This window comes from Micropterus dolomieu, linkage group LG19 (genome assembly GCF_021292245.1).
Source record: "Micropterus dolomieu isolate WLL.071019.BEF.003 ecotype Adirondacks linkage group LG19, ASM2129224v1, whole genome shotgun sequence".
In the NCBI taxonomy this organism is placed as follows: domain Eukaryota; kingdom Metazoa; phylum Chordata; class Actinopteri; order Centrarchiformes; family Centrarchidae; genus Micropterus; species Micropterus dolomieu.
In genome coordinates, this window is record NC_060168.1 from 9,880,714 (window position 1) to 9,906,775 (window position 26,062).

General features: G+C 40.4%; 1 protein-coding gene across 2 annotated transcripts; it reads right to left on the minus strand.

The window, feature by feature from the left end:
* On the minus strand, nt 1-25,726 carry stag2b (stromal antigen 2b). Of its 2 annotated transcripts, none has more exons than XM_046031061.1 (34): nt 25,518-25,726; nt 23,298-23,425; nt 23,135-23,216; nt 22,847-22,990; nt 21,369-21,465; nt 21,109-21,185; nt 20,752-20,956; nt 18,635-18,786; nt 17,542-17,615; nt 17,313-17,436; nt 16,742-16,840; nt 16,482-16,561; nt 16,186-16,293; nt 15,337-15,448; nt 15,100-15,217; nt 14,872-14,975; nt 13,761-13,853; nt 13,568-13,657; nt 13,235-13,438; nt 12,531-12,601; nt 12,311-12,398; nt 12,120-12,200; nt 11,101-11,193; nt 10,503-10,677; nt 10,236-10,375; nt 10,019-10,120; nt 9,762-9,910; nt 8,684-8,812; nt 8,223-8,449; nt 6,887-7,106; nt 5,218-5,325; nt 5,002-5,128; nt 3,319-3,396; nt 1-1,927 (listed from the first exon to the last, which is right to left on the minus strand). In XM_046031061.1, exons 2-34 carry the CDS (start codon nt 23,339-23,341, stop codon nt 1,904-1,906), a joined length of 3,819 nt encoding a protein of 1,272 aa, XP_045887017.1. In that variant the 5' UTR covers nt 23,342-23,425; nt 25,518-25,726; the 3' UTR covers nt 1-1,903. The 2 variants fall into 2 exon arrangements, with proteins under 2 accessions (XP_045887017.1, XP_045887018.1); XM_046031062.1 differs by lacking the exon at nt 25,518-25,726 and adding an exon at nt 25,162-25,359.
* Nucleotides 25,727-26,062: the final 336 nt, after the last annotated feature.

The window sequence follows — 26,062 nt, forward strand, 5'->3', positions numbered from 1 at the left end:
TGAAATGTGTTGATTTTTATTCAAAAGTTACTGTCTCCAGACAAGTACAAATCAGAAAACAGAGTGACTGAAAGAGGATGGGATAATAGACAACAACTTAGAGTGTAGGCAAGAGTGCAGAGAAAAAAAATACAAGAAATGGCCAAAGGAAGGAAAAAAGAAATTAAATTTTGTATATATACACATGATCTAATAAGAATTTATACCAATGTAGTGGTAAGTAACAAACAATAAACAGTACTTTTCCTTAAAAGAATTTTCTTTTTTACTTACATAAAATAATTAGGCAAAACACATATAGGCTGTTCATCTACTTTATCACGTTACGTCTGACCACCTCATGTTTCATGTTCTAAGAAGCCAATTATCCACCTTTAAACATGACTGATCCTCTGACATGGAAGATTACTGAGAGAAGGTGACCTTCACAAGCATGTTTAAGGCTTAAGCATGGAATGACTACAAAATAAAAACCTCAGTAGACAAAACATTTCATTAAAACTTGTGTGACAAATATGTCAAAATCTAAGCTTTGTCTAGCTGCCACAGCGCTGCTGAATAACTTTTCATTTTCAGTATTGTCTGAATGAATACCGTTCGCTTTTAACCCTTGAAATCTTGTAAGTATTTTGTGACAGGACTTTTCATTTTCAAGAAAACCTTAAAGCTGAATTTCACAAGTCTTTTCATTACTTTTATCCAAACTAATTTACATGTAGGAAAAAAGGTAGAAACCTGAAGACATTATCAAGACCAAAAAGAAAAAGAAAAAAAAAAAAAAAAAAAAAAAAAAGAGAAAGAAAAAACATAAAAATACAAATTTAAAAATCTTCCTTGATGCATGGCTTCACATGCTTTCATTTTTTAGTTTTACTTACACATTTCTCAAACTTTGTGACTGAAGGTTGAAAAGTTGAAAATAAGAAAACCAAAAGCACATATATAAAATCAGCACCGATTCATATATAACTTTTATTTAAAATGTAGAGACACCCATTTCAACATTATGCTGCTGGATTTTAAGAGATAAAAGATGTGTAATTCTTTGACCGAGCTGCTTTCTGCCAGAGCCCACACAGTGGCACTACTGGGATAAAAATCTGATCAGTATTTGGGGAGGGTGGGGGGCACATTTCTCTAGTAGATGGTGGTTTAAAGAGTGGTCCAAATTTTAGGGTAAGCTCTAAGACTTACTGCTTAAAAATGAGGAGCTTTCAGTGGACTCTGGGAATCTTCACAGCATAAAAGGGATCATAACTGATTCTAAGTGACATCTCACCATCTTAACCACCAGTGGTTATCAGGACCTCAAATCAGGCCCAACAACAGGGGAAGGGGAAAAAAAAAAAAAAAAAACAACAAAAAAAACAACTTGAGATAGAGGGAGGGAAAAAAAGCACAGAAACAAAGACCTCCATCCACTTGGCTAACACAGTACAAGCAAGCTACTACAGTCTGTTTATAAATTACTACTTCACACCTGGTAACTTACTACAATTGTAAAAAGGGTTAGACATAAACAAAAAAATGTTTCTTAAGTTAAACACACCAATTCATCCCCATTTTAGAAAAAAAAAAAAAAAAAAAAAAAAAAAAAAGCTATCATGGATTTTTCTTCAGACATGTCTCATTTCTAATAGGTTTGGAAGTGGCCTGTTTCACTATTTCTGAACAGGAAGAGCTTACCCAAGATTATAAAAGTAAATATTTGAAACAAAGTCCTCTCTGAGCAAGCAACACTGAGTGTGGGTTGTCATTGGTCCACGTGGAGTACAAGCCAGAATTTTTTTTGTTGGTTTTGTTTTTTCTTACAGAAAACACTTCTGTTTTCGCATCTAAAATTCTCTTTAAATACAAAGCGCCTCTTCTGTTATCCCAGCGTCAAAATCATCTGGATATTAGCTTAAAACATGGACACCCCAAGGACCTAGAAGACACAAAGAAATATGCATTAACTTCCAGTTTTAAAAGTTAAAAACTCACAAAGAAATTGGTAGGCATAGGACATGCTGATAAAACACAAAATGACCCTTTCTCTTGGCTATAATTATACAAAGTATAAAAATATACATGAACACTGATCTAAATCTAACACACAACTTTGCCTATGCAATAAAACATGTTACTTTATATAATCTTTAGTTAATAAAAGGTGCACCAAGTAAGTTAAGAATACTTGGGTCATATTTGGCTAATACCAAATTCATCAGTTCTCCTAACAACCACAGAGGGTGTCACCTGGGAGGTTGCATCATTATAGCAGGTGTTGCCAAGGTGTCAAAGGGGAGAGATAAATCTGCCCGGCTGTTTACAATTAAAATACAAACTATTTTGTCTGATTGTCTAAAATCAGACAAAACGTGAATATGCTTTGACTGAAGCCACCTCACAGCAAAAGTTTGACTGTTGAACATTTCTGATAACACACTGCATTGAGTGGATTTGACTGTCTGTCTGCAGCCACATCATTAATAACAATACATGAAAGTAATTCAAGAGTGGGGGAACAGATGGATCTCAGCAGACTTGTTCTGAGCTGGGATACAGTAGGTTGTGTCAAGTGGCAAAAGCTGAGCAGCTAAGTGTGCTCTATGTTGTTTCTTTGTTCAGAAAATCCTCAGAGGAACAAGATGCTAAGTGTTTGGGGATGAGAAAAGTGTTCTCTGCGGTGGTATATTTCGTGACAGTGACATTCTTTAAAGTTGACACAAAACACCCTCACATTTTTCAGTGCTCTATACTGATGCAGTGTCTGAGGAGCCCTGCATTTCAAAGACCATTATAAGGACAAGCCTTCGGGCAAATCCCCAGAGTTTCTTAAGGTTGGGACATGCTGAAACAACAATTTAAGGCGGGCAGTGCATTCTGAAATAAATACATTTCGGAGTGTTTCGAAGGCAAAAATGGTGGCTTTGCAAATAATAAATTTAATAATATTAAATAATAAATAAATTTTGCATTTGGCTGCAGTGCATGCAGGCTTGTCAGCTGAACTTATCTAAATGGTTCTGCACAGCCTCATGGAGTGCCTCAAATGTTATGTGACTGGTTGGAAGCAGTCTAATCTAATTTTAGTGCAACTCTTGGTTACTTTGACGGAATCACAAGTTGTGTCAACTCTCACTGTGCCTCACAAGCTACTCTAGCTGGCCATAACACAAACACACCTGGAGGCTTTGAGTATGCTGGTATTTGTTTGTAGCACTACATATAACAGCGGTCCAAGGAAAATTTTGAATTTGGAGTACTCCGTCTATCCAGAGCTAGTCAACATACAGAGGTAACAAATGAACAAGTGAAAGTGTTGATGCTCATTACCGATTCATCCATGATAGAAGCAGGGTCAAAGTAGTCTGGCTTGAGCTCAGACCTCTCACGACGGTTCTTAGAGGGAGGCTGGAAGAGAAAGACAGCGCGTTTAGAGCAGATACTGCAACAACTTGTCCTACTCTAACAGCTGATTTGTAGGCCAAACCAACTAATATTTAAAAAACCCATTCCACACCCAAAAAGCCTGGAGAAAAGCCAACAACATTGTGTTATTATGGATTTTGTCAATATGTATTACCTAGATAAATATGCACAATTTCAGAAGATATTTTTAAGATAAAACTCCTGCAGCTCAATTTGGAAAGAATTTATCACATATGCAATGACTGGAGTGGATTTAGAAAAACTAGGGCATTTGTTCAATTTTCTGGTTGATTCAACATGACATTTGGAACCTCTCAGAGTGCAGCATGAAGCGTAAGCATCCAAAATAGACATTTGTTTTGGATAAAATTTTGTTCTGGCTTTACACTCCTCATACGTGATTCTGTGGCGTTGGTGTAAATGGTCAAATAAATTAGTCATGTTGCCTTGTGTTGTACCAACAGTTGGAAGGCACAGTTTAAAAAAAAAAAAAAGAAAAGATATATCCTCCCCCACAGCAAAGACTTCTTTTGGATGATATGTCTTCTTTGCTCGTTTTAAAGTTACACTTAGCATGCACAACAGTGTCCGCCTTTCTAAACTGACCCGTTATTCAGTATGCAGGGAGAGAATTCATGTGAAACCAGCAACCAAAATGTAAGTAAATCAGGATAAATTATGGTCTGCAAGCTTAACTAACAAAGTTAGCTTTTCATGACTAATACAAATCAAAGTGAATGGAAAATATGTGAAAGAGGCTGGCAAATCTGGAAACAATTGGGCCATAAAGAAAACAAACTGCAGTATTTTGCTAGGGAAGGTCAGATTGACCAGGGCTGATCTTTCTTCAGTGACATTGATAAAAAATGTCTTGATTGGTGGTCTTTAAACTCACCAGTGAGACAGCTTTTTTTAATAAAAAAAACACAAACAACATCACAGCTGGATCTCCACCACGCTGATTTTTAAAGGCAGTCAGGGTTTTATGTGTGGCTCCATACAAACTTAAGACGGTGCTCCCGATTGCCTCAGATGAAGGCAGAATCCTAGTCGGTGGCCTGAGATTTGCTTTGGACGTATCAAGAGTTTGAGGTTTTTCCATTTTTCTCTCTGAATTAAAATCAGATTTCAGGCAACTGTTTCTTGCTACATGACTTTTGCGTCCAATATTGCGAGTGTAAAATAAATGAAACCCTGATGAGTCTGCAGATGTAACATCTGGTCTTGGCCTTACTGTCTAGTCCAGATGTTACATTAGTAGGAAAAAAAAAAAACAGCAACTAATGTTACAATGCGTCTAAATGAGATGTAAAAATGCCTGTTAGCTATGTAATTTGATCCTCTGAGACAGTCTTTCAATGAGCCATGCAGGCGTGAAAGACCTAAAGTCACTGAAGATGGTAAGGATGCAAGTGACAAGTTTGGAAGGGGAAAACAAAAAGCAAACACTAGTAGAACATCAATATATTTGGTTTGTGCAAGATATGAAAGATCCATTTTAAAGATCAAAGCATGCTTTAAAGAATACTGTATTTTGGATGAAGTACAAATTCACAACTACTTAATCCAGTTAAATGTGTATCTTACCAAATCAATGTCCATGGTGTCAAAGTCCATGCCTTCATTGAGGTCATCCATACGACCCTCAGACGACATCATCACATCCTCCACGATCGGCTCTTCGTCTTCCTCCATAAGCCCAGTGCCGCGACGACTACAAAAACAAACCATTATATAATTAAGGAAACACCCTTTTGATGAGATTTTCACAGGCACTTCTACATGCAGGGGTGCGTGTCTTACATAGCATGCTGCAGATTGGTCCTGAGCTTGGCATAGTTCATTGCTCTTTCCTGCTGCTGGCGTGCCTCTTCTTGCTGTCTCTGAGCCAGCATCCACGTCACCTGGGAACTAAATGCACAAGAGTATTAATTAGCTATGTCTTTAATTCACATGTGTTTCACTGGAGGTACCACAAGGATGTCAGACACAACTATATAGATGGCCCACTGGCCTGGCACCTATTAGAAGTCAGTTTGGATAAATAAACTAGTCAGTCACTGTCCCAGTAGGGGCTAACACTTGGCAGGTCTTAAGTACAAGCATTTTGCTACCATTTGCCCTAAAATTAATAGCATGTGAATGGGAAATTACATTGAACCATGTCCTAATGTGTTCTGGCTCATATTCCAGTACTCTGATCCCATTCTCAGAGAATAAGTGATCCACTGAACTGAATGATGGGCCTGGATTTGGGCCAAAATATATTTCTAAAATCTTGCGGTAGCAGGCATTAGCATGCAAGGAAATAACAGATAATTAAAAGTTTTTGAAATGCTGAAGCAACACAGCGAATGAGGAGGAGAAAATATCATGGACTGTGAAATTTAAGTGTGTAAAAATATGCCATGGCACAAACGTCAATGAAAAGTTTGATGGTGTGCACCATAGGGCTGAAATATCCATCTGAATTATGCCTGCCTAAGGGAACATGAGAGAGTATATATATATATATATATATATATATATACACACACACACACACACACACACACAGTACTGTGACAGAGTTTTAGGCAGCTGTGGAAAAGAAAGAATGTTTTCAAAAATAGACTTGTTAATAGATTGTATTTATCAATTAAGAATATGTCAAGTGAGTGAACAGAAGAAATATCTAAATCAAATCAGTATTTGGTGTGACCACTCTGCCTTCAAAACAGCATCACTTCTTCTATGTACGCTTGCACAAAGTTTTTGTAGGAACTCAGCAGGTGGTATGGTGGCATAAACATCTTGAGAACTACCCCCAGTCCTTCTGTGGAGCCTGAGGTCAAGGGACCAGGGTCCCACTGTTTTCTAGTGATGGCACTGCTGGACATCTTAGGAAAGGAAAGTAAGCAAGATGTTCATCTGCTGCTGGAAGTTTCCTTGGCTGACTACTATGGTCCTCAACGTTGCCCCTTTCTTTGGGCTTCTTCAAAAAGAGCTTTGACACTACATCTGGAAACCCCTGTCTGCTAATGCAATATAATGACCTTGTGTCTTGTTGCTGTGCTCAGTTTTGCCACGGTGTATGACTTTTGACAGTAAACTGTTAATCAGCAGCGTCGCCTTTTTAGCTGAGATTGGCTAAAAATATAATCTATTAACTTGTCTATTTTTCAAAGCATTCTTACTATACAGCATTTTTTCCCCACAGCTGCCTATAACTCTTGCACAGTACTATATAAAAATAAAAAGCTAGAGTGAACACTAATAAATGAACACTGATCTGTTATAATCCGAAGCAACGTTTGAAGAAGTTTTGTTTTTTTAATGTTTTCTAATGAATCTCTGTGCAAAAAACAAAACACAAAACAGGTTTTGCATGTTATGCCTAAGGAGGACTTAAATCTTCTACAGTGACATTTTCATTTAAACTTTAAACGACTACATCGTTATATCTTGGAATGCAACAGTAAGGCATGCATACTTGTAATCCATGGGTGTCTGGTGGTGCTGAGGCGTCTGTTGATGGTGCTGTGGGTGTTGGTGGGGCTGCTGCTGGTCGTGAGGGAGGGCGTAGACCCCCATGAAGCTGTCATCACGGCCCCTCTTAGGGTCTCGCATGGCAGTGGAGGTGAGGTGGGGGGACGGCAACATGACTGGGGTTTGCATGCTCTGCTGCCACACCTCGCTGCTGCTGCTCTCCTCTGAAAGGGAAGGGCCAACATGTTAGACAAACTCAGGACACAAATGCACATGCTTGTTTTTATATTATACTTGTTTTAATGGACCAACATTTCACCCAAGATAGCAAATTTCCTCACAAGTTCCTTAACTATGAACAAAGCTGAGTTTCCAAACTGTGAGCAAATTTAAGATAGCAGTGTTTCCCACACATTGATTTATTTGTGGCGGTCTGCCACATTATCAACGCTGACCGCCACATATTGATATCCGTTTTTTTTTTACTATTTAAAATGGGTATTTGATGAAATAGAATATAACAAATTTTAAAGCTAAGAGGATACAGAATACCGTACAGGGTGGAAATGATTTTGGCAGTACTACAAATGTCAGCCTTAGGTACGCCAACTCCTGAATTACCCCACTGAGCACTTTTCTACCTTGTAAATGGAATTCTATAGAAATTGTAACATTCTGAATTCTAAAGGACTTCCTTGGTCGTGAGCAGGGCCCCGTTTCAGAATGTGAGACATTAAGGCAGCTGTCAGGTTGCACTGAAACATTTCAACTCAGAGCTCAGGGTTAGGCTCAGAGTTTGTTAAACCTGCCCAGGTCTTCAGCAAAGACACTGTCATACACATAAAAATCAGTGATTTGAGTCACCCTTTGTGATTGGTAAGGAGCAGATTGACTCTGGACTCTCTCCTACCATCTGCTGTTTAATCTCCTCACCAATCATCTCGGGTGACTGAGCCATGATGGTGGGAACAAATTTGGGTTAATCTGGGCTCCAACTCTGCTTCTGTACAATCATTACTGGGCTGGACTAAAATGCATGTGGTTCTCATGGAGACCTAATCTCAGTGTGCTTGTGTGTTTGTTGGTGATGAGGAGTTTGAACTGATAGATGTTCATAGTCCACAACAGAAACTGCAGATTTTTAATCTTAACAACAAAAAAAAACAAACAAACAAACAAAAACCTATGCCCCTGCCTGCAATAACTGAACTGCACATAACTGAAGTTGACAGTGCCAACTTTCTCTGAAGGAAAAAAAAAAAAATAAATAAATAAATAAAAAGCTAGGAAGCTATTAACCCCATAATTAATTATTTTGTTGACTCCTGAGTGTGCGATACCTTCTGGCAGCTTCCTCTTGGGTGCTGAAGTTCCAGCTGTAGCAGCAGGAGGCTTGATCTTCTTGGAGCGGATGGAGGAGCCTCTGCTGGAGTAGCCACTCATCACCGACATGGTATCATCATCACCACCAGCCTGCAGAGAATTCCTGTAGGAGATGAGGGGGAGCCAGCAGTCCTCTCGCTGAAGTGCCATTTGGAACGTCATGAAGCGCTCCAGGTACATGTGGCTGGAGAGAAGCAGGTCACAGACATAAGTAATTCCATCCATGCATTCAGAGGACAAACTTCACACACAACCATGTGCACATCCCAACTGGAGGGTTAAAAAAAAAGTAAAGTAAAAAAATGCCTCACATCAACCACTCATGCATCAGAAACACCAGTTGCACCAGTTGTCACAAACACCTGTTACACTGAGACACAGAAGCCTCCTATCCATCAGCTTAGTAGAAAACACTTACACAGTCCTCTTGTCTTGTCTCATAAGCTTGGAGGAGAACTCGCTGAGGATGTCCAAGAAAGCCAGGTTTAGGGGAGGGCCTCCTTCTCCCTGGGGACTGGGATCCTTAAATGCAAACTCGATACCATCCCTGAGAGATGCACAAAGGAAGAACACCCTATTGGATCAACTGCTTTTAGTTTTATGCATGTTCACAAACTGTTTAGTGAAACTCACGATAATCTAATGAAAACTTCTTTTGATAATAAGAGATGCATATATTTATTCCAACCAGGGACATCGGTCATGTGGTACATCTTTAACTCTTTTTAATCAAACTCACTCTGTTCACTTGACTGCACCCAGTAGTCATGTCACATTATGCTTCAATGTAACACTGTTCTACATCACTTTAGTTTTAAACACTAGATGGAAACTAAGCAGAACTTTTAGCCTGCCTTTCATTACTTAACCACCAGTTGCACACCCAGCATATCGCATTACATAGAGACCCCTATGTTGCACAAGTGTAGGGGAAATCCAAGCTAACACAGCAAATGTGCATACATGGGCTTTCCTGGAAGCTGACAGACTATAATACAATAACCCACATGAAACAAAGCCAATGTGAAGGGATTGTGGTATACACAAATGTGGAGGATTTTCTGCTTTTATACTTTAATTAAAAAGAAACAACGTGTCATTTTATAAAATGGTCAAGATAGTTTGCCCTTGCACCAGTTTACACAAGTGGTGGGGAATACAAGACGATGCAGCAAATTCCTCGTTACACATTTTGCTACATAAGAGCACCATAAAGAACAACCTGTGCAGCTCTTTGGATTCATGTGTGGGTTTCTTACATAGAGTATATGTAGCAGACTACTGTTTTTATAGCACTGTTCCTGCTCTCTGTGTGTGAAGAGACTCCTGTTTTTTCATGTGAATACTTACAATGCAAAATCCAGAGGGAAAAAAAAAAAACAACATGGGAAGAGGAAACACAGCTTTTAAGGAGTCATTTGTCTAACATGACAGTTTCCAGACGCAAGGCCAAAAACAGAGCAATGCAATGTAACAAGAGCAGTATGAAGGCTTACTTGTGCAGCATAGCGATGGCATCTCGGGTTTTGACTTGATCGAGACCAAAGGTTAGAGAAAAACGACGGGCCAACTCTTTGATTCCACAGAATGCAGAGGACGAGCGATCAAACCCATGACCCAGTTCAGACAGCATTTCATTGAACAACTAGCAGGAAGAGATATGTGAAACGTTATCAACAGTCTCTTAAAAATGGGACAAATAGGTCAGATTTACTTAGTGACAGAATGAGTGCGCAAGAGTGTGTACACTGACCTGCTGCAGACTGAGGATGAGCGTCTTGGCACATTGGATCTTGTCGATTTGCCGAGTCTTACTCATAGTCTCCTTGATGATGTCACCATAATCATTGTAATACTGAAAGAAGAAAAAGAACATTACCGGACCACGAAAAATAGTCGTCTCTACACACAAGCTGATTTACATGTCTAAATGGTAAAAAGGTCTATTAAATTTAAATGATAAAAGTTACCCTCATGTACTGTTTGAAGATGTCAGCACCAGTCTTCATTTCTACCACACAGTAGATGATCAGTTTACAGTAGGCAGCCAGGAGGTTTCTCCTCTTGTGCAGAGCTTCAATCTTTACCGCCTCGTCGTCCTGTTGCCCATCTGAAATGAAACAAAAGAGCAGTTCTAGAAGCTGCACACTGGCCGATTTGAAAATCATTTTAATTACTCTCCTTGCCTATTGGAGCAGAGCTGGAAAGTTAATAGAACTGCACGTTTGCATTTGTACCTGTGCTATTTGAGTCATCGTCCTGGTCTATGAAGACATGGTTCAGGATGAAGGAGAGCAGTTCAGACTGCAGCGAGTCCTCTGGAGAATAGACCAGAGGCTCCAGGTGTTCCCTGCCTCCGGACACCATCTGGTGGCTGAAGATGAGCAGGAGATCACACAGGATGGTGAATGCCTGTAAGAGGAAAGACAGAGAGAGAGAGGGGGAAAAAAAGGACAAAAAGTTAAAAAGTGTGTGCATAAGTGCAATACAAAATGTTTCTGAGCATTGTTATAAAGAACACCTTATGGATATGTGACATTGTTACATCTGCTGTGAGGCCCAGATGGCTTTGGCAATAATAAGACCTATTCATCACATATGAAGGCGCAAAATAGAGGGGTAAGCAGCAAAGTTACTTGTTTATGTAATACCACCCTTTTTACAAGCAATTTGTGAGCCAACTACAGCTGCAACGAATGGCAGCCAAACCACCTCTAAAGAGTAAGATTTTTATCACTTTGCCTAATTGTTGATGATCCTCATTTTATACTTTGTCCATGTCTTGCTTCGCTTTTAAGCAAATTTTACTTCACAACTTGTTCTCGTGTCTGTCACCTGTTCTTTGACGGCTGTGTTGACGTTGGTGAGGTAGCGCTGACACATCATACAGAATGCCCGCATTTGCTTCCTCAGGGTCACCAGGTCATCCTGATAAAAAAATAAAAAAATAAATAAAGAATTCACAATTCTTTTAATATCACACATAATATGGCTTAACAATTTTTCTGCCAGATATTGCAATTATGATTCAATTTGCAATTTTTTTATTGAAGTTTTGCTAAAGTTCAATATTCACTGCCAGTCTATTTTTGACTGAAGCCATGTCAAGCAGCACAGAGCAGATGAACCAGCCAGGATGTCAGACACAGAACGGCAGAGAGAATCTGGTCAATTTTCACCCTTTACAGATTCCCGATCGTACATCAACAATAAATACATTTAAAACAGACAAAAAAAGAAACAATTTAACTACGTAGCTACTTAATCATAGTAGAAGCACAAAAATCAAGGACAACTGAACAATTAAGCAAAATCTGAACAAGTCCGCAAAATCAGAATGGCAAAACTCTTATTCTGAAATGCTCCATGTGGCTATGTAACGGACTCACAGAGAGCAGTTATCTGTAGTTGAAGCACACAAAATGACAAATTAACAACATGTCAACAATGTAGGGCAGCTAAGCGCTCCGCTGCTGAAACACAGTGTGAGCTGAAGCCAGACAAAACCGCGGCATAGCCTCAGCCTGTGTTGGTTCGGCTGACGCCATTAACACATCTTCCTCTAGTTTTGTTTGTTGTTGTAAAATGTGCACACCCTGTGCTCTGATTGATGAGTAGGACCGTAACAGTAGGCACATGGCGCTTGTGATTGGCGAGCAAATCTGTCACACAAGGATGACAACGGGATGAATCTGTAACTGCATGACTGTTTAAAAAGGGTCTGATGCGCTGTATAGTTAACCTACATTTTAATCGCCATATTCACGATTAGCCAATCGCGTTCTAAACTATTCATCGTTTAGTCCTCGCACATACCTATCCAATTCTCTTCAATACAATAAGGATGTCCTCACCTTCCTGGAGCTGCCCTCCGATGACTTGGCTAGGTGCCACAGGATCACGTAGTGGGTACACTGCAGAGAGTGGATGACTATCTGCTCACAAGGAAAAACAATCCCAGAGGGATTGATATTTATTAGTATTCACAAATATTGACAATTTGTTGAGTCATAACGTCACTTGGTGTGCATGTATATTTAATAACCTGCTCAGGCATGTCTCCATTCTCTATGCCCGTGTTGAGTAGCTTGAAGTTGCTGGTAAAGAGGTCCCACCCCGACAAGTCATGTGCACTGAAACAGATTTGAGATGGTCAGTTTCAGACAGGTAAAATTGTTCTTCTAACTGTAGGAGACTTAAAAGTGGGACAGATATGACGGAGGTGCATAAAAGAATAGGTACTCCAGACAGAATAAATGTCATACTTGTGAAATGCTGTGATCCTTTTTAGAGTTGACAAAACCTGATAAGCATCATCTTCATCAGCCTCTTCACCCTGGCAAGAGACATTTTGCAACTGGGTTACATCTCATGGATCAAGATGTTTAGTCATCTGGTAAAGACTGAACACTGTTAGTGTAGGGTTGGGTACTGTTCACTTTAACAAGTCCAAACGTCTCAAATTCAACATTTTTACATTTATTTAATAAATTGTATCCTATGCAACAAACCACTCTAGCAATGAAAATAATATAAGGGCAGCCCTGCTACTTTGTTTTTTCTTTTTTTAAAAACACCAACCTTGCCCCTTACTCATATGTCATTTTACAGCATTTAGCGGCACTTTCCTCCCGGCTATTCTGTCTCAGCTTTGCCTTTTTTATTTCTCTCATTCTCCTGTGCATTTTTTGTTCACACTGGTCGCCCACACACTCCTGACTTAATATTGTGTTGATGTGTATACGTAGTAGTACCAACGTAATTCGGTACTCAACCCCAATGATAAGGTGCTCTCAAACTGTTTCACATACAGTATATGATCCCTGGTAAGGTAGGTTCTATTTATTCAGAAAACAACTTTAGAACAGTTATCACAGTTTGAGGCTGTAAGTGTTATTTGCAGATGAATCAAAGTTTGAATATATAGTGACAATTTGGGGCTGTGACGTGTGCACCCCGTCACTCCTACCTCTTGTAGAAAATCCTCCAGTAGCCTGTTGAACTTGTCCACCAGCTCATCCAGCAGCTGGGAGCGGGCAATGTCCACCCTGTTAAAGATTGTGAACTCCTCATTGCAGAGGGCATGGTAAGTCTTGGAGCAAGCCTCCAAAACTTCAGTGTCTGTGTGCTTCTCCACAATTTCCCTGATCTGACGCAGCAGGGATTCCAGGTGCTTAGAGAGAAAGAGTGACATCATGTTGTGATAACTGTCAATGTGGAACATGAACCAATTAATAACTGTTTTATATTAACTGATCCAATTACTCCTCATATGATTGGTGTTGTATGACAAGTGTTTTACCTTCTCCAGGCGTCCTGTGGTATAAATTTCCAGGTCAAAGAACTGAGGCAGCTGCAACAAGTTCGTCACCTTCTCTGCATCCACAGCATACTGTAAAACAAACAAAATTATATTTTCTGATTGATGAATACACACCAGAAGCAAACAGTCCTTCAGATGATTACTTGTTAAGAAGATAATGAATGTAACAAACCTTGGCCAGTAGAGGGGGCAATGCCACAGCAAACAGCTCTGTCATTCTGGTTCTGTCATCCAGCTGTGTCTTCTTCTCTTTAGCCGTCATCACCTGATCAAAGATGCAGCAGGTTAGATGCTTGTCCTCACATCTAGTTTGCATTCATACATGCAGAAGGCATAATCATTTCAAACATTTTTAAAGTTCTCTCTTTGACCAGGCTATTTCTGCATTGTTTCAACCTCAGTTATGTTTTTAGTTATTGCCATGTGCAAATTTTGTGGAGATTTACATCCAGTTCACAAAGTGCACGTTCCCAGTGCCAGGCTTTTATTGTGTTTTATGGATAGATTTACTAAATTAAACTGAGAAGTGGGTCTTATAACATTATTCTTTTAGATCTGATTCTTTAAGAAGGCCCCAGTAGTGCAGCTTTCAAATATACATTTAAGGGCCAAGAAAGTGTCTCCTCAGCACTGTACCATCTACATCATAAAGTTTATTAGACTGAGACGAATCCCCATTAATGTTATCGTTTAGTTTTAATGTCAGATTTTGTAAATACAATAGCCCAAAGGGAAAATAGCTACACATCAACCTTTGACTGGCAAGCAGAATATCTAAAAGTGTTTTGCAGGCTCTGTTATCTCAAACCTGACCTCACAAACTTCCAAAATGTGTCAACACAGGAACAAAACATTGCAGCACAGTCACAGAAATCAGTATGCAAGATAGTCACTCATATATTACAAACTCATACACTCCCTAAATACAATCAACTATGCCTACAAAACAATCCTTTTATCTTCAAAAATGTCTTAAATGTTGCGAAACACAGCTGTGAGGCAGAGCAAAGAAAAAAGCAAAGGTTGAAAAACAATCAAATACCTTACTAGCATTTCGGTTGAATCAAAGTTATTTAAAGACATTAACTCTGCAAGTGATGTTAAAAGGATATATTTGGTTTCAGCTTGCAGTGAGCCAGCTCTAAAGTTAAGTGATCAATGTTGAACGTAGCTGTCATGATGGAAAATCCCAGGACAGTCAGGGCCATGTAAAAAAAAAAAAAAGTGTTTTTTTATTCTTTAACCAGTCCGGGTCTACTATTTAAAGTGTTAGCCAATCTTACCCTCTTCCCTGTTCCTCTTCCAACAGGTGGGTGGCACTCAGCAGCCTGGCGTACAGTGCACAGCATGATTTCAATCAAGGCCGTCTCTTGTCTGTCTGTAAGAGCTGCAAAAAAACAAATAGAACAAACAAACAAAAATAAACACACAACAACCAGCATGATCTGTGTCTTCTTTGTGCTCTGAACCACATTATAAGTGACGTATGCTGTGAGAAACCAGTGCCATACCTTCCTCTCCTGGCAATGGGTCATCTAACAATAAGCTGATCATACACTCCCAATCCTTCAGTAGCTCTGCACCGCATTCCCAGAGGGAGTCCACTAGGTAGGCTGCATGCTCATGGAGCTACGGAGAGAGATGTTCACACAAATTAAAGGACAGATAATTCAACATTCTTAAATGTTGTCAATAAACATGAAATTGTAGTCCGCATAACAGTAAAGGACAACAGCCTGATAATATACCTCACTCTCCAGGAAGAAGAAGACAGTGGTCTTAATGAGGTTGGCATTGGGGCTTTGTCTGCCTCTCCTCTTAGGGGCACCTTCCTCCTCAGGCTCCCGCTGGCTGAACAATCTTTGGGGGAATATTAATCATTAGTTGGGTACCACACAAAAGCAACCCCCACATAATCTTCCAGCTGCATTTCTTGGTAGCAGCAGGGGGCCTGCCAAATAACTACTCATAAGCTAGGCTGGGGACTGACCTTGTAAAATGAAACTTTCAACAGAAACAGATCATCAAGCAACTTCACAATCTTGACTTCCGAGTTTCAATTGGAGTGTCAGGATGAACATAAGAAAAACTTAACAGTAATGCAAAAGCTATAAAGTTTAGTTTGTATGCACACAGAAGTACTGAATGTGCTTTTCAAGTAGTCTCATAAACAATGTTAAAGAGTAACTTAACATCAGGCTGAAAAGCACCGTTTTGCTGCCCCCTCTGGGTGAAAGTTTCATGCCTGTTTGACCTCTGATCACACCCAGCATCATGGTTTGAGGTGTGGTCAGATTTGCGGTTTTGAACCTGTAACCACACCAACAGTGATGTCACCAGGTCTTGAGTCCACCTGTGCCACCTGCACTGTACTGCAGAAAGGTAAAAAGTTGAACCAGCAGGGGTCAGCAAAAACAAGATATTCAGTTAAGTTCTCACTTGTCCTTCAAAACTATGGTGAATCCTTTGTTCTTTGTCCACAGGGCCAACCTGCCTCCTCACTCATTTTCCTGAACTCATTCCATGCTTCTCTGTTCAGTGATAAAACACTGATTTAAGTCCTGTTCAGTGATAGGTTTGATTTAGGTATGACATACTTTTTAAAGAGGAATTCTCCAGCTGCAATAGCGACAGGCCTGTGTGCTGAGTAGACCAAGTGATAGACACTCTCACAGTCCTCAGGGGTCAACACCTCATCTGTGCTACTGCAGAGACAAACACAAAGAGTCAGTCTAAAGTAGTTGCCAGCAGCAGACTTGTACTTGATGTCATTCTTGAAAAGTGTGTACAAGGGCTTGCGTACATCCAAAATACATCCCACTGATATTGGTAAACAACATGGAAGTTGACACAACAGTACTAATTAAAGAGAATCAGGAACACAGACACTTACTTCAAGACAAGAGTGAGCAGTTTAATCGCTTGTACTGCGACGTCATACTCTTTGTCAAGAGTCATGGAGACAATACGGTCCTGTGCAAAGAGAGATGACAGGTTTAATGAGTTATTTGATAATTATGTCAAATTCTGTCACTTCAATCACAAATATAGACCATCCAGAAAACATCACCCCAGTGTTTGTGACTATATTAAGAGGGTAAAACAATAAAGTTGGAGCTGTTATGTTGAAGTTGTCCAGCAGGTGGTGCTGACCTTGAAGCGACTGGTGAAGAGCTCCAGTCTTGCATTGAGCTCTCTGTTGTAGTAGAGACCCTGCAGAGCTGTCAGACACTTCAAACGTACCTCGCCTTGCTGGAATAGAGGATTAGAAAACACAGTAATTTACTGCATAGTTGAAACTTATTTATCAAGAGGAAAAAGGTTCTCAATTCAATCACACATCAATTGCTTTCTCTTGTATTTACAAATACTGAAGTAAACTAATATTAAACACCAAAAAACATTAATTAGAAATTTAAAAAATAGGTTTTTATTTTTTTTAAACTTTTGCTACACTTTGCAAGTGACTGGTTGTTGTGACTGGTTGTTGTACCTTTAACAGCCATACACGCTTTCAAAGGTGTCTTCACTTATTCTGGCTGCTAAGAACCAGGAATGATGGGGCATCACAGTAATCAATCAAAGTAAGTGCACGCAAACACAGTCCTGAGAAGAGGTCTAGTCAGTAAAATGAAGTGACATCTCCTGTGTTTGTGGATCACGGGCGTGTAGAGGCTTTTAAGAAACTACAAAAATAGAGCTAGAGAACATTCTTGTGACCCACCTTATCATGCATCGTCCATCCTACATACTTCAGATAGCTGTCGTTGAGGAAGGCATCACTATAGAGTTTCATCCACACCCCAATCTCTTCTATACAGATTGCCCTGATTTCTGCTATCGAATCACTGTTAAAACATCATATTATTATTAGTTGAAACAGAATACAAGATGTTTTCTATAGCTGCATCATAATCAGTTATAATTTTTTGATAATTGATTTGAAGCCATACCGATATCGGTGAACGAACACGCCTTTGAATATTGCATTCATCATGTTTTCAATCTCATCCTGATTTTCTTGGAGCTGAAACAGAGAGCACAACAACACTTAATTTTGTCAAACATACAGCCTGACACACTAGAATGCTACAGTAAGAGGTGACCAGGAGGCATTGTTAACATAACAAGACATGTGTGACTGCCAACTATGCCACCATGCTGTGGTGTGGCAGCACAGTGAACTAACAGATGGATGCCCGGTGGTGCCTGCTGTTATATAACCTAATAAATGGACAACACTAGCTGAATAACACTCAGCACTAACACAGTCACTGCAGGTCCACCACCTACAGAGGTGTTGCAGTTCTAAAAATGGAACAGATTTACGGCCATGAGCTAGAGTAGTTCACAACTATTTACTCGTTCATGTATTACTGGTTAGCAAAGGTTGCAGGTGTTTTTCATGATTTGCCTGAACAAAACGCCATGTAGGAGCATGTAGCTTGGGCAATGTTTAAATTAATCAAGCCTGATTTCTTCTGGCATAGGAATTGAATAGAAAAAGAACGGCAACGATAGGGCTGAGTGATGTTCTTATTAGGTCAGTCAATGATCTTTGGCAGATGTTGATATTATGTAGGACAATGTTAAGACTTTTAAAAAGGTTGGATTAGGACTGCTAATTTATAATTCTGCTCACCACTGTTTCCTCATACGTTCATTTATTTGTGTCGGCCCGCCACAAAATCAACACTGACCGCCACATATTGATTTTATTTTTTTTACTAGACCTATTTAAAATTGTATTTGATTGCAGAGTGCCGTAGCGCAGCACATCTTCTCGCTACCTACATATCACAGTGAGAACACACTACACACAGGGTCTGTAGTTGCAACGGTCTGCCAAAGTTGCCAAAACCTCTCTCTAGTTTGGAGCATGCCGCAATGGCTAATATACCTGCTCAAAATAACCTGCATCTCACCAGAATCTGCTGACCATCTACAATCCAGTTTGAATTTGAATAATTGAATGCCCAAATCCAAAAAGGTGTGTGCATAGATCAAAGGTGTAAAGAAAGCAAATTGCAATGCGGCCACTCTTACCTCTTTGCGTTTCTGCAGGAGCAGCTCCAGCCTGTCATTGGCCCTTTTGGCCACAATTTTATTCCTTTCTGCCTCATACTGGCGCTGGGTGTTGTCCATGTTGATGCTCAGGTTTAGAGCTACATTCACCAGGGCCGTCATCAGCTTCATGGCTGCCAGAAACACAAGTATCGTGAAGCGTGAGAGTTAACCTGACTTGTCACTTTGCTTAAAGTGTCAGGGATGTGGAATATATAAATAGTCCCTGGATATAATGTAATCCTTCCCAACCAAGTTGCACAACAGCCCAAATCAAAACGTCTAAATGCCCAAACCTTACAGAGTTATTGTTTTCTTTAGCTTGAAATAATCCCACACTTTCTTCTTTGTCCCTTGCCATTTTCTCTGTCTTCCTCCATAGCTCCATTATAATCACATTGTGTTCACAGCGTAAGCGCAATGTGCGACAGTAATAAATGTCCCTGCGAAACACTATGCTGTAAAGTTGCATGGCTTAAACGAAGCATCAATGCATTTTATTAATCGATTTAATTAATGAATCGTTTCAGCCCTAGATGGAACTATGTTGGAAATCATAAAAGGGTGAACAAACTCAATACACTGAGAATATGATTTGGTCCACTTTTAGCTGCGTCCAGTATACACTTAAGCGCATCAAGAAGTCATTTTTAAACAGAGGTACCATCTAAAACAGATCTACAACAACTGACCCAATCAACCCTGGTGGTCAAGATCAGTGCAGACACAAAAACAAACAACAAAAGCAATAATACATCTCCACCTGTTCAATTATGACCATTGTAAAATGTACAAAACTGCAGCATAAATTACATGGGCTGTGTGTTCCACATGCCTCTGGTTATCGTAGAGCAGATGATCTGCACCCACCGGGAGCCTTTGGCACATTAATTCAGCGAGTAAATCCACCACGCCACTTGTTACTGTACACAAGCACAACCAATGATAAAGGTGTAATTTGTCCCAACTAATATCCGTAATAGGGCTGAAACGATTCATCGTAAACAATTCATCATAATGTGCATCGACGCAAATTCTTTGCATCGAGGCTTCGTTTAATCCATATAACTATACAGCACACTGTTTCGCATAGACATTTATTACTGTCGCACATTGCACTTACGCTGTGAACACGACGCAATTATGATGGCGCTGTTTGCAAAGTGGAGAAAGAGAGATAAAATAGGGAGGGACGAAGAAGAAAGTGTCCGAAGTATGGGATTATTTCAAGCTAAAACAAAAACTCTGTAATGTTACTGTCCGTCCACTGTAAAACAAAACTTACGTCGCCTAACGTAACCGCAACAGCATGACGGCACCAGATCAGAAGGCACCCGGTGTTATGCCAGCGGATCATAGATAAGGTAACTGCAACTTTCGCATTTAGCTGAAATCATGATTATTTGTTGAGATGAAGTCTAGCCAAAGTAAGCCGCAATCCTCAGCTGAAAATGTACACGCATGCATTTGTTGTTCTCCTGGTTGGGCCGTGAGTTTGGATTCGAACGTCACAGTCATGAGTTAACTGGATTTCGGGGGGAACTGCACCTTAGTATAACTTGTATAGCACTAGGTGTTTGTGTTGGTAAAGCAGTTGTCTGGTTTGTTGATCTGATGTTTGCTGTATGACGCACAATACATTTCCAAAAGGACTAATAAATATCTATCATCTATCAGCGTACACAGCTGATCCCGTTAGCGGGGTGAAGAGCGCCGCTGCCAAGCAAAAGTACTTCTTAAACTATGCATCGATGAAATAATCTATAGAAGCTTTGAGTACTAAAATCATTGTTAGCTGCAGCCGTAATCTATAACAAAAGAAACAGCTGGTCTAATCAGGCAAAATAAGTGAACACACCTGTGTGGGTGTGCCATTGGGGGTTGAGTGGCTTTATCAGCAGTTATATTAGTTCTAGCTTTTATTTTACAGAAAAACATGCTGAAAATATAAAAGTTCACAATAAACTACTCTTTTAAAAACTATTCCCCTAAATCCCCTCCTATCTGGCTTCTTGACCTATCCAGCTAGAACCCGCTAATTAATACAATTCAGCACTGACATTCAAGTACGTCACACAAATACAGACAGTTCATCTTACCTGCCAGTGTTGAGGTGTGTCTGAAGGCTCGGACTTGGGAGTCTGATAGTCCGGTGAGAAGGGAGATGACTGTGTCCATCATGTACTCATCATAGATGATACTGTATTGACACTGGCGCACTAGCACCGAAATGAATTCACAAAAGCTTGATTTGAACTTCTTCCACTGGGGTCCTGCTATGGTTAGAGGGTAGTCACCACTGTCCTACAGAGGGAAGATGCAACAACAATTAATACGACTACAATGTCTAACGCTATCCTGCAAAAATTTCCATTGTCACTGGCAAATAAAATAATTCTGAAGTTGATTTTTAATCATAAATGACACAAAGATTATCCTGGAAAAAGTGAAGTTACCTCATCGAATTCCTCCGTCATTCGTCGAATGATCTCGGAGTTCTGCATGTTGCGGAACATTTCTCCACTGACCACACCTGATAAACACAGAGGGGTTAGACACAAGACAATTTACTTAATTGGTCAACAAGACCAAGTCAGAGAGAAGAGAGGTCCAAATTTGCTTGAGTGGTTTTATATGACACACAGATTGAAATGTTTTCTTCAGTATGTTTAAAAAGGGCCAATCATGGCACAGGACAACTTAAACAGACACATACCTTTGCACCCCGAGCACTGGATGAAGAAATTGATGAGATCTAATAGCGCCACATCTCTGTCATGTTTGTAAGACTCAATCCAGTCATCAACGACAGACTGCAGGAAAATAGGGATACACAAAATCAGCCATCAATTAAGAATGCAGACTAGGGCTGCTCCATACTAGTCGACTAAACCGTTCGCTGAGAAGAGCCTTGGCTTAACTTTTCATTAGCGGGTTAGTTAAACACTCCATTCGGTAGCTGCGCCTTGTCACCGGGACAAAAGTATCAGGGTATTGTTGCAACAAGGACCTTTTCTCTTGTAACACAAAATGCACTTAACAGCGCACAGCTGCTAACTGCACTAGCTGTCTAGCTTAATTAGTTAGCGCAGTCCTATTAGGCGATTCTACCCTCACAAGGAGCTCAGAGTACCGGGGAAATGTTGGTGTTTGTTTACACAGCTAACTTTGGCACACAGAGAAAAGGTGGTTTGGGAAATGTTACCGGGGAGTGGGGCTAGGAATAATCAGCAGAAGTAGAGCCAGGCAAGTGGGCAACAGAACCAGGCTCAGCATCCTCCAAATGAACATGAACTGGGACTGAACACAGCTTGAGACTGAAGGAGGCCAATTTGACAACAGGGAATACGGTACCAAGGTGATTTACATCTACTCCAACAAGGACTCTGACTCCAAGGACGGTGGTGGGTTAGGCAGGGACAGGAGAAGGACAAGTTAATTTGTAAGTAACGTTATACATCATCCATCGTGTACGCAACTGTTTGTTCTTGTGAAGTTGGAAATTATTTATTCCCCTGTTTTGAATGAGACTTGGATGGTGTGCCCGACCGATATGGGTTTTTGGGGGCCGATGCCGATATTAAAGTGAAAAAGAGCCGATTTATGAGCCGATATTTAGATTCAGAGATTTGGATAGTAGACCCCTTTACTGTATAAACTACTTTTAAGCTGATGATACACGGAGCACCTTTTAGAGCAATCGTGCAGGGCAACATTGCCGTCAATGGTAATGAGTAAAGATTACTACCGTAATCCCTTTACCCCACCACTCCGCCACCTGCCCTGCATCGCCGCTATCTGTTCAAAACATAGTCAGACTTGCCGCTAGCAAGATTGCCCAGCAACATTGCTCAAAAAGTTGCCCCGTGTATCATCAGCTTTAGAACAGGCCGATATTGAAAGCTGGTGTGTATGTGGGCTATAAAACAGTTTCCTACATGGATAATGTTAATAAAATAGATTACCGTCTCAAAAAGTCAACATGTAAACAATTGCACATCAATAACTATTTGTTGCTGGAACAGCCCTAATGTGACGACTAGTCGACTAATGGCATGAACTGACGACTACTAGAAGATTAGGAAAATCTTTAGTCGGGGGCAGCCATAATGCAGATACATTAGTTTTTTCATGTGACTGAAAAAAATGATTTTTTTGACATTGTGGAAAACTCAAAGATCGGGCCATTCATACCTGCATCGCACTCCTGCCCAGCTTCACCACCTCAAACAGCATCATGTTTTCCATGCCATTCTCCTGGTGGTGGCCATTTATCCGGCCTGCTCCCTTCCCACCTTTGCCTTTCTCCCCTGCTGCCTTCTTCCCCTTCTTCCCACCCTGGAACAGAATATAAGACCATAAGGAATAAGCAAGTGAGAGAATCTTCACAAATATCTGCAACTGAAAGACACAATATTGTGTTATTTGACCAGGATGTCTTGATCCAAGCCAAGGGCAGAGAGCCATTTGTGCTTTTCATACCTTTCCTTTAGCTGAGATTGTACTCCTTCCATCAAGATCCTCAGAGAAGTCTGTGTCTGACGAGAATCGGGTGTCTGTATCCCTGATAGAAACAAGAAAATATTAGAATGAAAACTGAAATCAAACTCAACCTTAAAATTAAAAGGGGGAAGCTACCACTTACTGAGGATAGGAGAACTCTGATGGTATTTCTGGTGCTGCTATCATTTCTGTAACATCTTCTGGATAACTTCAACTTATGACTGGCTTGAGATCCTCAGAAAATATAACACAGGGGAAGTTGCATGTGACCTAGAATATGAAACAGAGTAATTCAGAGAGCTACACATATAGACATATTACACATTTCTACACAGCCCAAACAATAAATGCTGCAAAAGCAAACATATATATACATAAAATATCCACACACACGTAGGAAAGCACATCCTCTGTAATGAGCAAATGTTTCTTTGATGCTGTTCATAGAGAAAAAAAAAAAAACGGTTTCACATGGTAACAGGGGGTGGACACAAATGCTCCTGTCACGCTCAGCTGTCTAGCCATTGGCTCCCTCTCTTTCTCTGCCCCCTGGTTTACAGACAACGTCACAAGGAACATTGGAGTGTCTTCCTCAATGTCCATATATGGTACTGCCCTATCCGCCCCATACAAATCTCAACCAATCAAAAGACAGTATCAACATCAACAAGATACTGCAGGCCACAGAGAAACTATGGCATGGTTGTGATGTGTAAATTAGTGGCACATACATCAAAAGCGGAGAGCAGAAGTAACTTCTGAAATTAGATTCTGACTTTGTCATTAATCCAGAAACAAATGCATATGTCTCTTTAGCAATCAGGGAAGTCAATAAAAGCCAGGGGGTGTGGGGGGGACAACTGTTCAGTCTTGAAAAGGCAAACTTTAACTCCACCCATCATATAACAAGACCCATTCTGGGTGCAGTAGGTGCGTTATTCAGTCCTAATACAAGCAATAAAGACAAGTGTGTCATTCTTACATTATAATATAGTTTATATATAGAGAAGTGAGTAGACTGTCACGAAAATTGTCTGATGTAAAGTTTTAATGGGGTCCTCTACCACAATAGCCTGCACAGGATAGCCCACATATGCATATTGGTTTTTTGTTACCAAGCACACATTTTTTAAATACGATGATCGACTTAAATTCCCTACACCTTCAAATCATAGTCACAGTCACCCATACAACATCTGCACTATGTACACTGGTAGTTAACGTTACGAATTGGTCGAGTTTAACTTCAATGGGATATTTTTTAGTTCAAGAATCTGTTAACGTGCTCATTTCCTTGACAGTGAGGGGGTTGCTTCATGACAAGACGACGGGATTCTATGGGTGTATACTGAAAAAGTGGCGCCAAATCGGACAGAGTACCTCATAAACTTGCTACTGCAAAGCAAGACTAGTTGGTTTTGATAAAACTAAATTCTAAAACCCAACAGTGTGAATTCGTGCAAGTCAACTATGCCACAAACTATCGGCTCAGTTCCCTCCAACAACGCCGACACGGCTGCGCTCTTCGTCGGCTCCTGTCAAAATTGACGCCGGTGCGCAGCTAGTGCTAGCGCCACTAGCTAAGCAACCGAGGATTTTGGCGTCTTTTCCCCACCGTCAGCTAGTTGAAATTTTATAAAGTAAGCATGCACTACTCTGTGCGACAAACTGCGATTTGCCGAACAAGGTCGGCAACAGACATGTGCAATGCATTATCGTTTGATATCGAGAACATGTCGGCATTTACTAACGCTATCGTACCTGAACCATAATAACAAAACAACGCAAGCCCTACTGTACGTTCCAAGCGCATGCTAATATTGGCTAGTACACAATAACGCTATTCACTAATGTTTCCAAGGACAATAACTGCAATCTGTCTACACACCAGGCATACCAAGTGCTGTCGCTGACAAAGCAAATAACCAAAAGCAGATACGCTGCATCTTACGAGCTGATAATAACTCCCACTAGTTAGCTATGCTAACAGCTACTGCTAACGTTACCCAAAAAAACATCACGTCCTTGCGTCCTCCATCTTGCCTCGGGAGTTCCAGTACCGTATTGCATAAGCAACAAACACATTGTTTACAAATATATAAAGTGCAACTAAGTCGCTTCAAACAATAAAACGTCTCGCTCGACTACGAACTAATTATCTTGCGTTACTGTGTCAAAAATCCAGTTCGTTAGCTTGCTAACAACCGAAGTAGCCATGTACCGCGAGCTAGCGAAGCGACTTGGTTCAGGCAGACATCCGCGCTCTGGGCTCATCCACAGCTAGCCTGGCTAGCGAGACGGCTAGCAAAATACAAATCAACTAACTTCCAGATAGCTCTCCGCCATTTTACAGCTAACTTACCTTGTTGTGAAATGTAGTCCCGGCAGAATCGTAACTTTTACTATTCTTATAAAGCCTCCGTCTGAATTCCACCACAATTCTGTAAAAAATAGTTTAAAAGTCGCGGTCACAGGCGGTTTCGGACGTTCTCTCACCCCGCTTGCTCCGTAGTTCGGTTTGTTGTTTCGACGACCTAGGAGGAGGAAATCCTGGTGCAGAGCTACCACCTAGCGGCCACATTACCCGCATTAGATACACCGTTGATGAGCTGACATCTAGCGGTCACTGACAGGTACTACATCCCTAGACTGCCGCCTCTGTGTTCTCTTTGCTGTGGGAGACACAAAATCAAGTCCTGTCAATTTCGGTAAATACTTAAATCTATCTCCCTCTCATTAGTTTCGAACAAGGGGAGAAAAAAACGATACTTTCTGTACACAGCTCATTGCCACCACGGTTCTTCCTTCTCTCCATTGTTTGAAATATAACCAATCACTAAAAAATAGCTTATTTGAACACTTTGTGACATAAGGAATTAAATCAATCTTTTTTTGATGTGGCCATCT

Coding starts and splice junctions, on each gene's coding strand:
- stag2b (XM_046031061.1), bottom strand. CDS start 23,341: ATGATAGCAGCACCAGAAATACCATCAGAGTTCTCCTATCCTCA. Junction 18,787..20,751: donor ACACACCTCAACACTGGCAG/GTAAGATGAACT, acceptor TGTTTCTGGCAG/CCATGAAGCTGATGACGGCC. Junction 1,928..3,318: donor CTTCTATCATGGATGAATCG/GTAATGAGCATC, acceptor TGTGTCTTCTAG/GTCCTTGGGGTGTCCATGTT.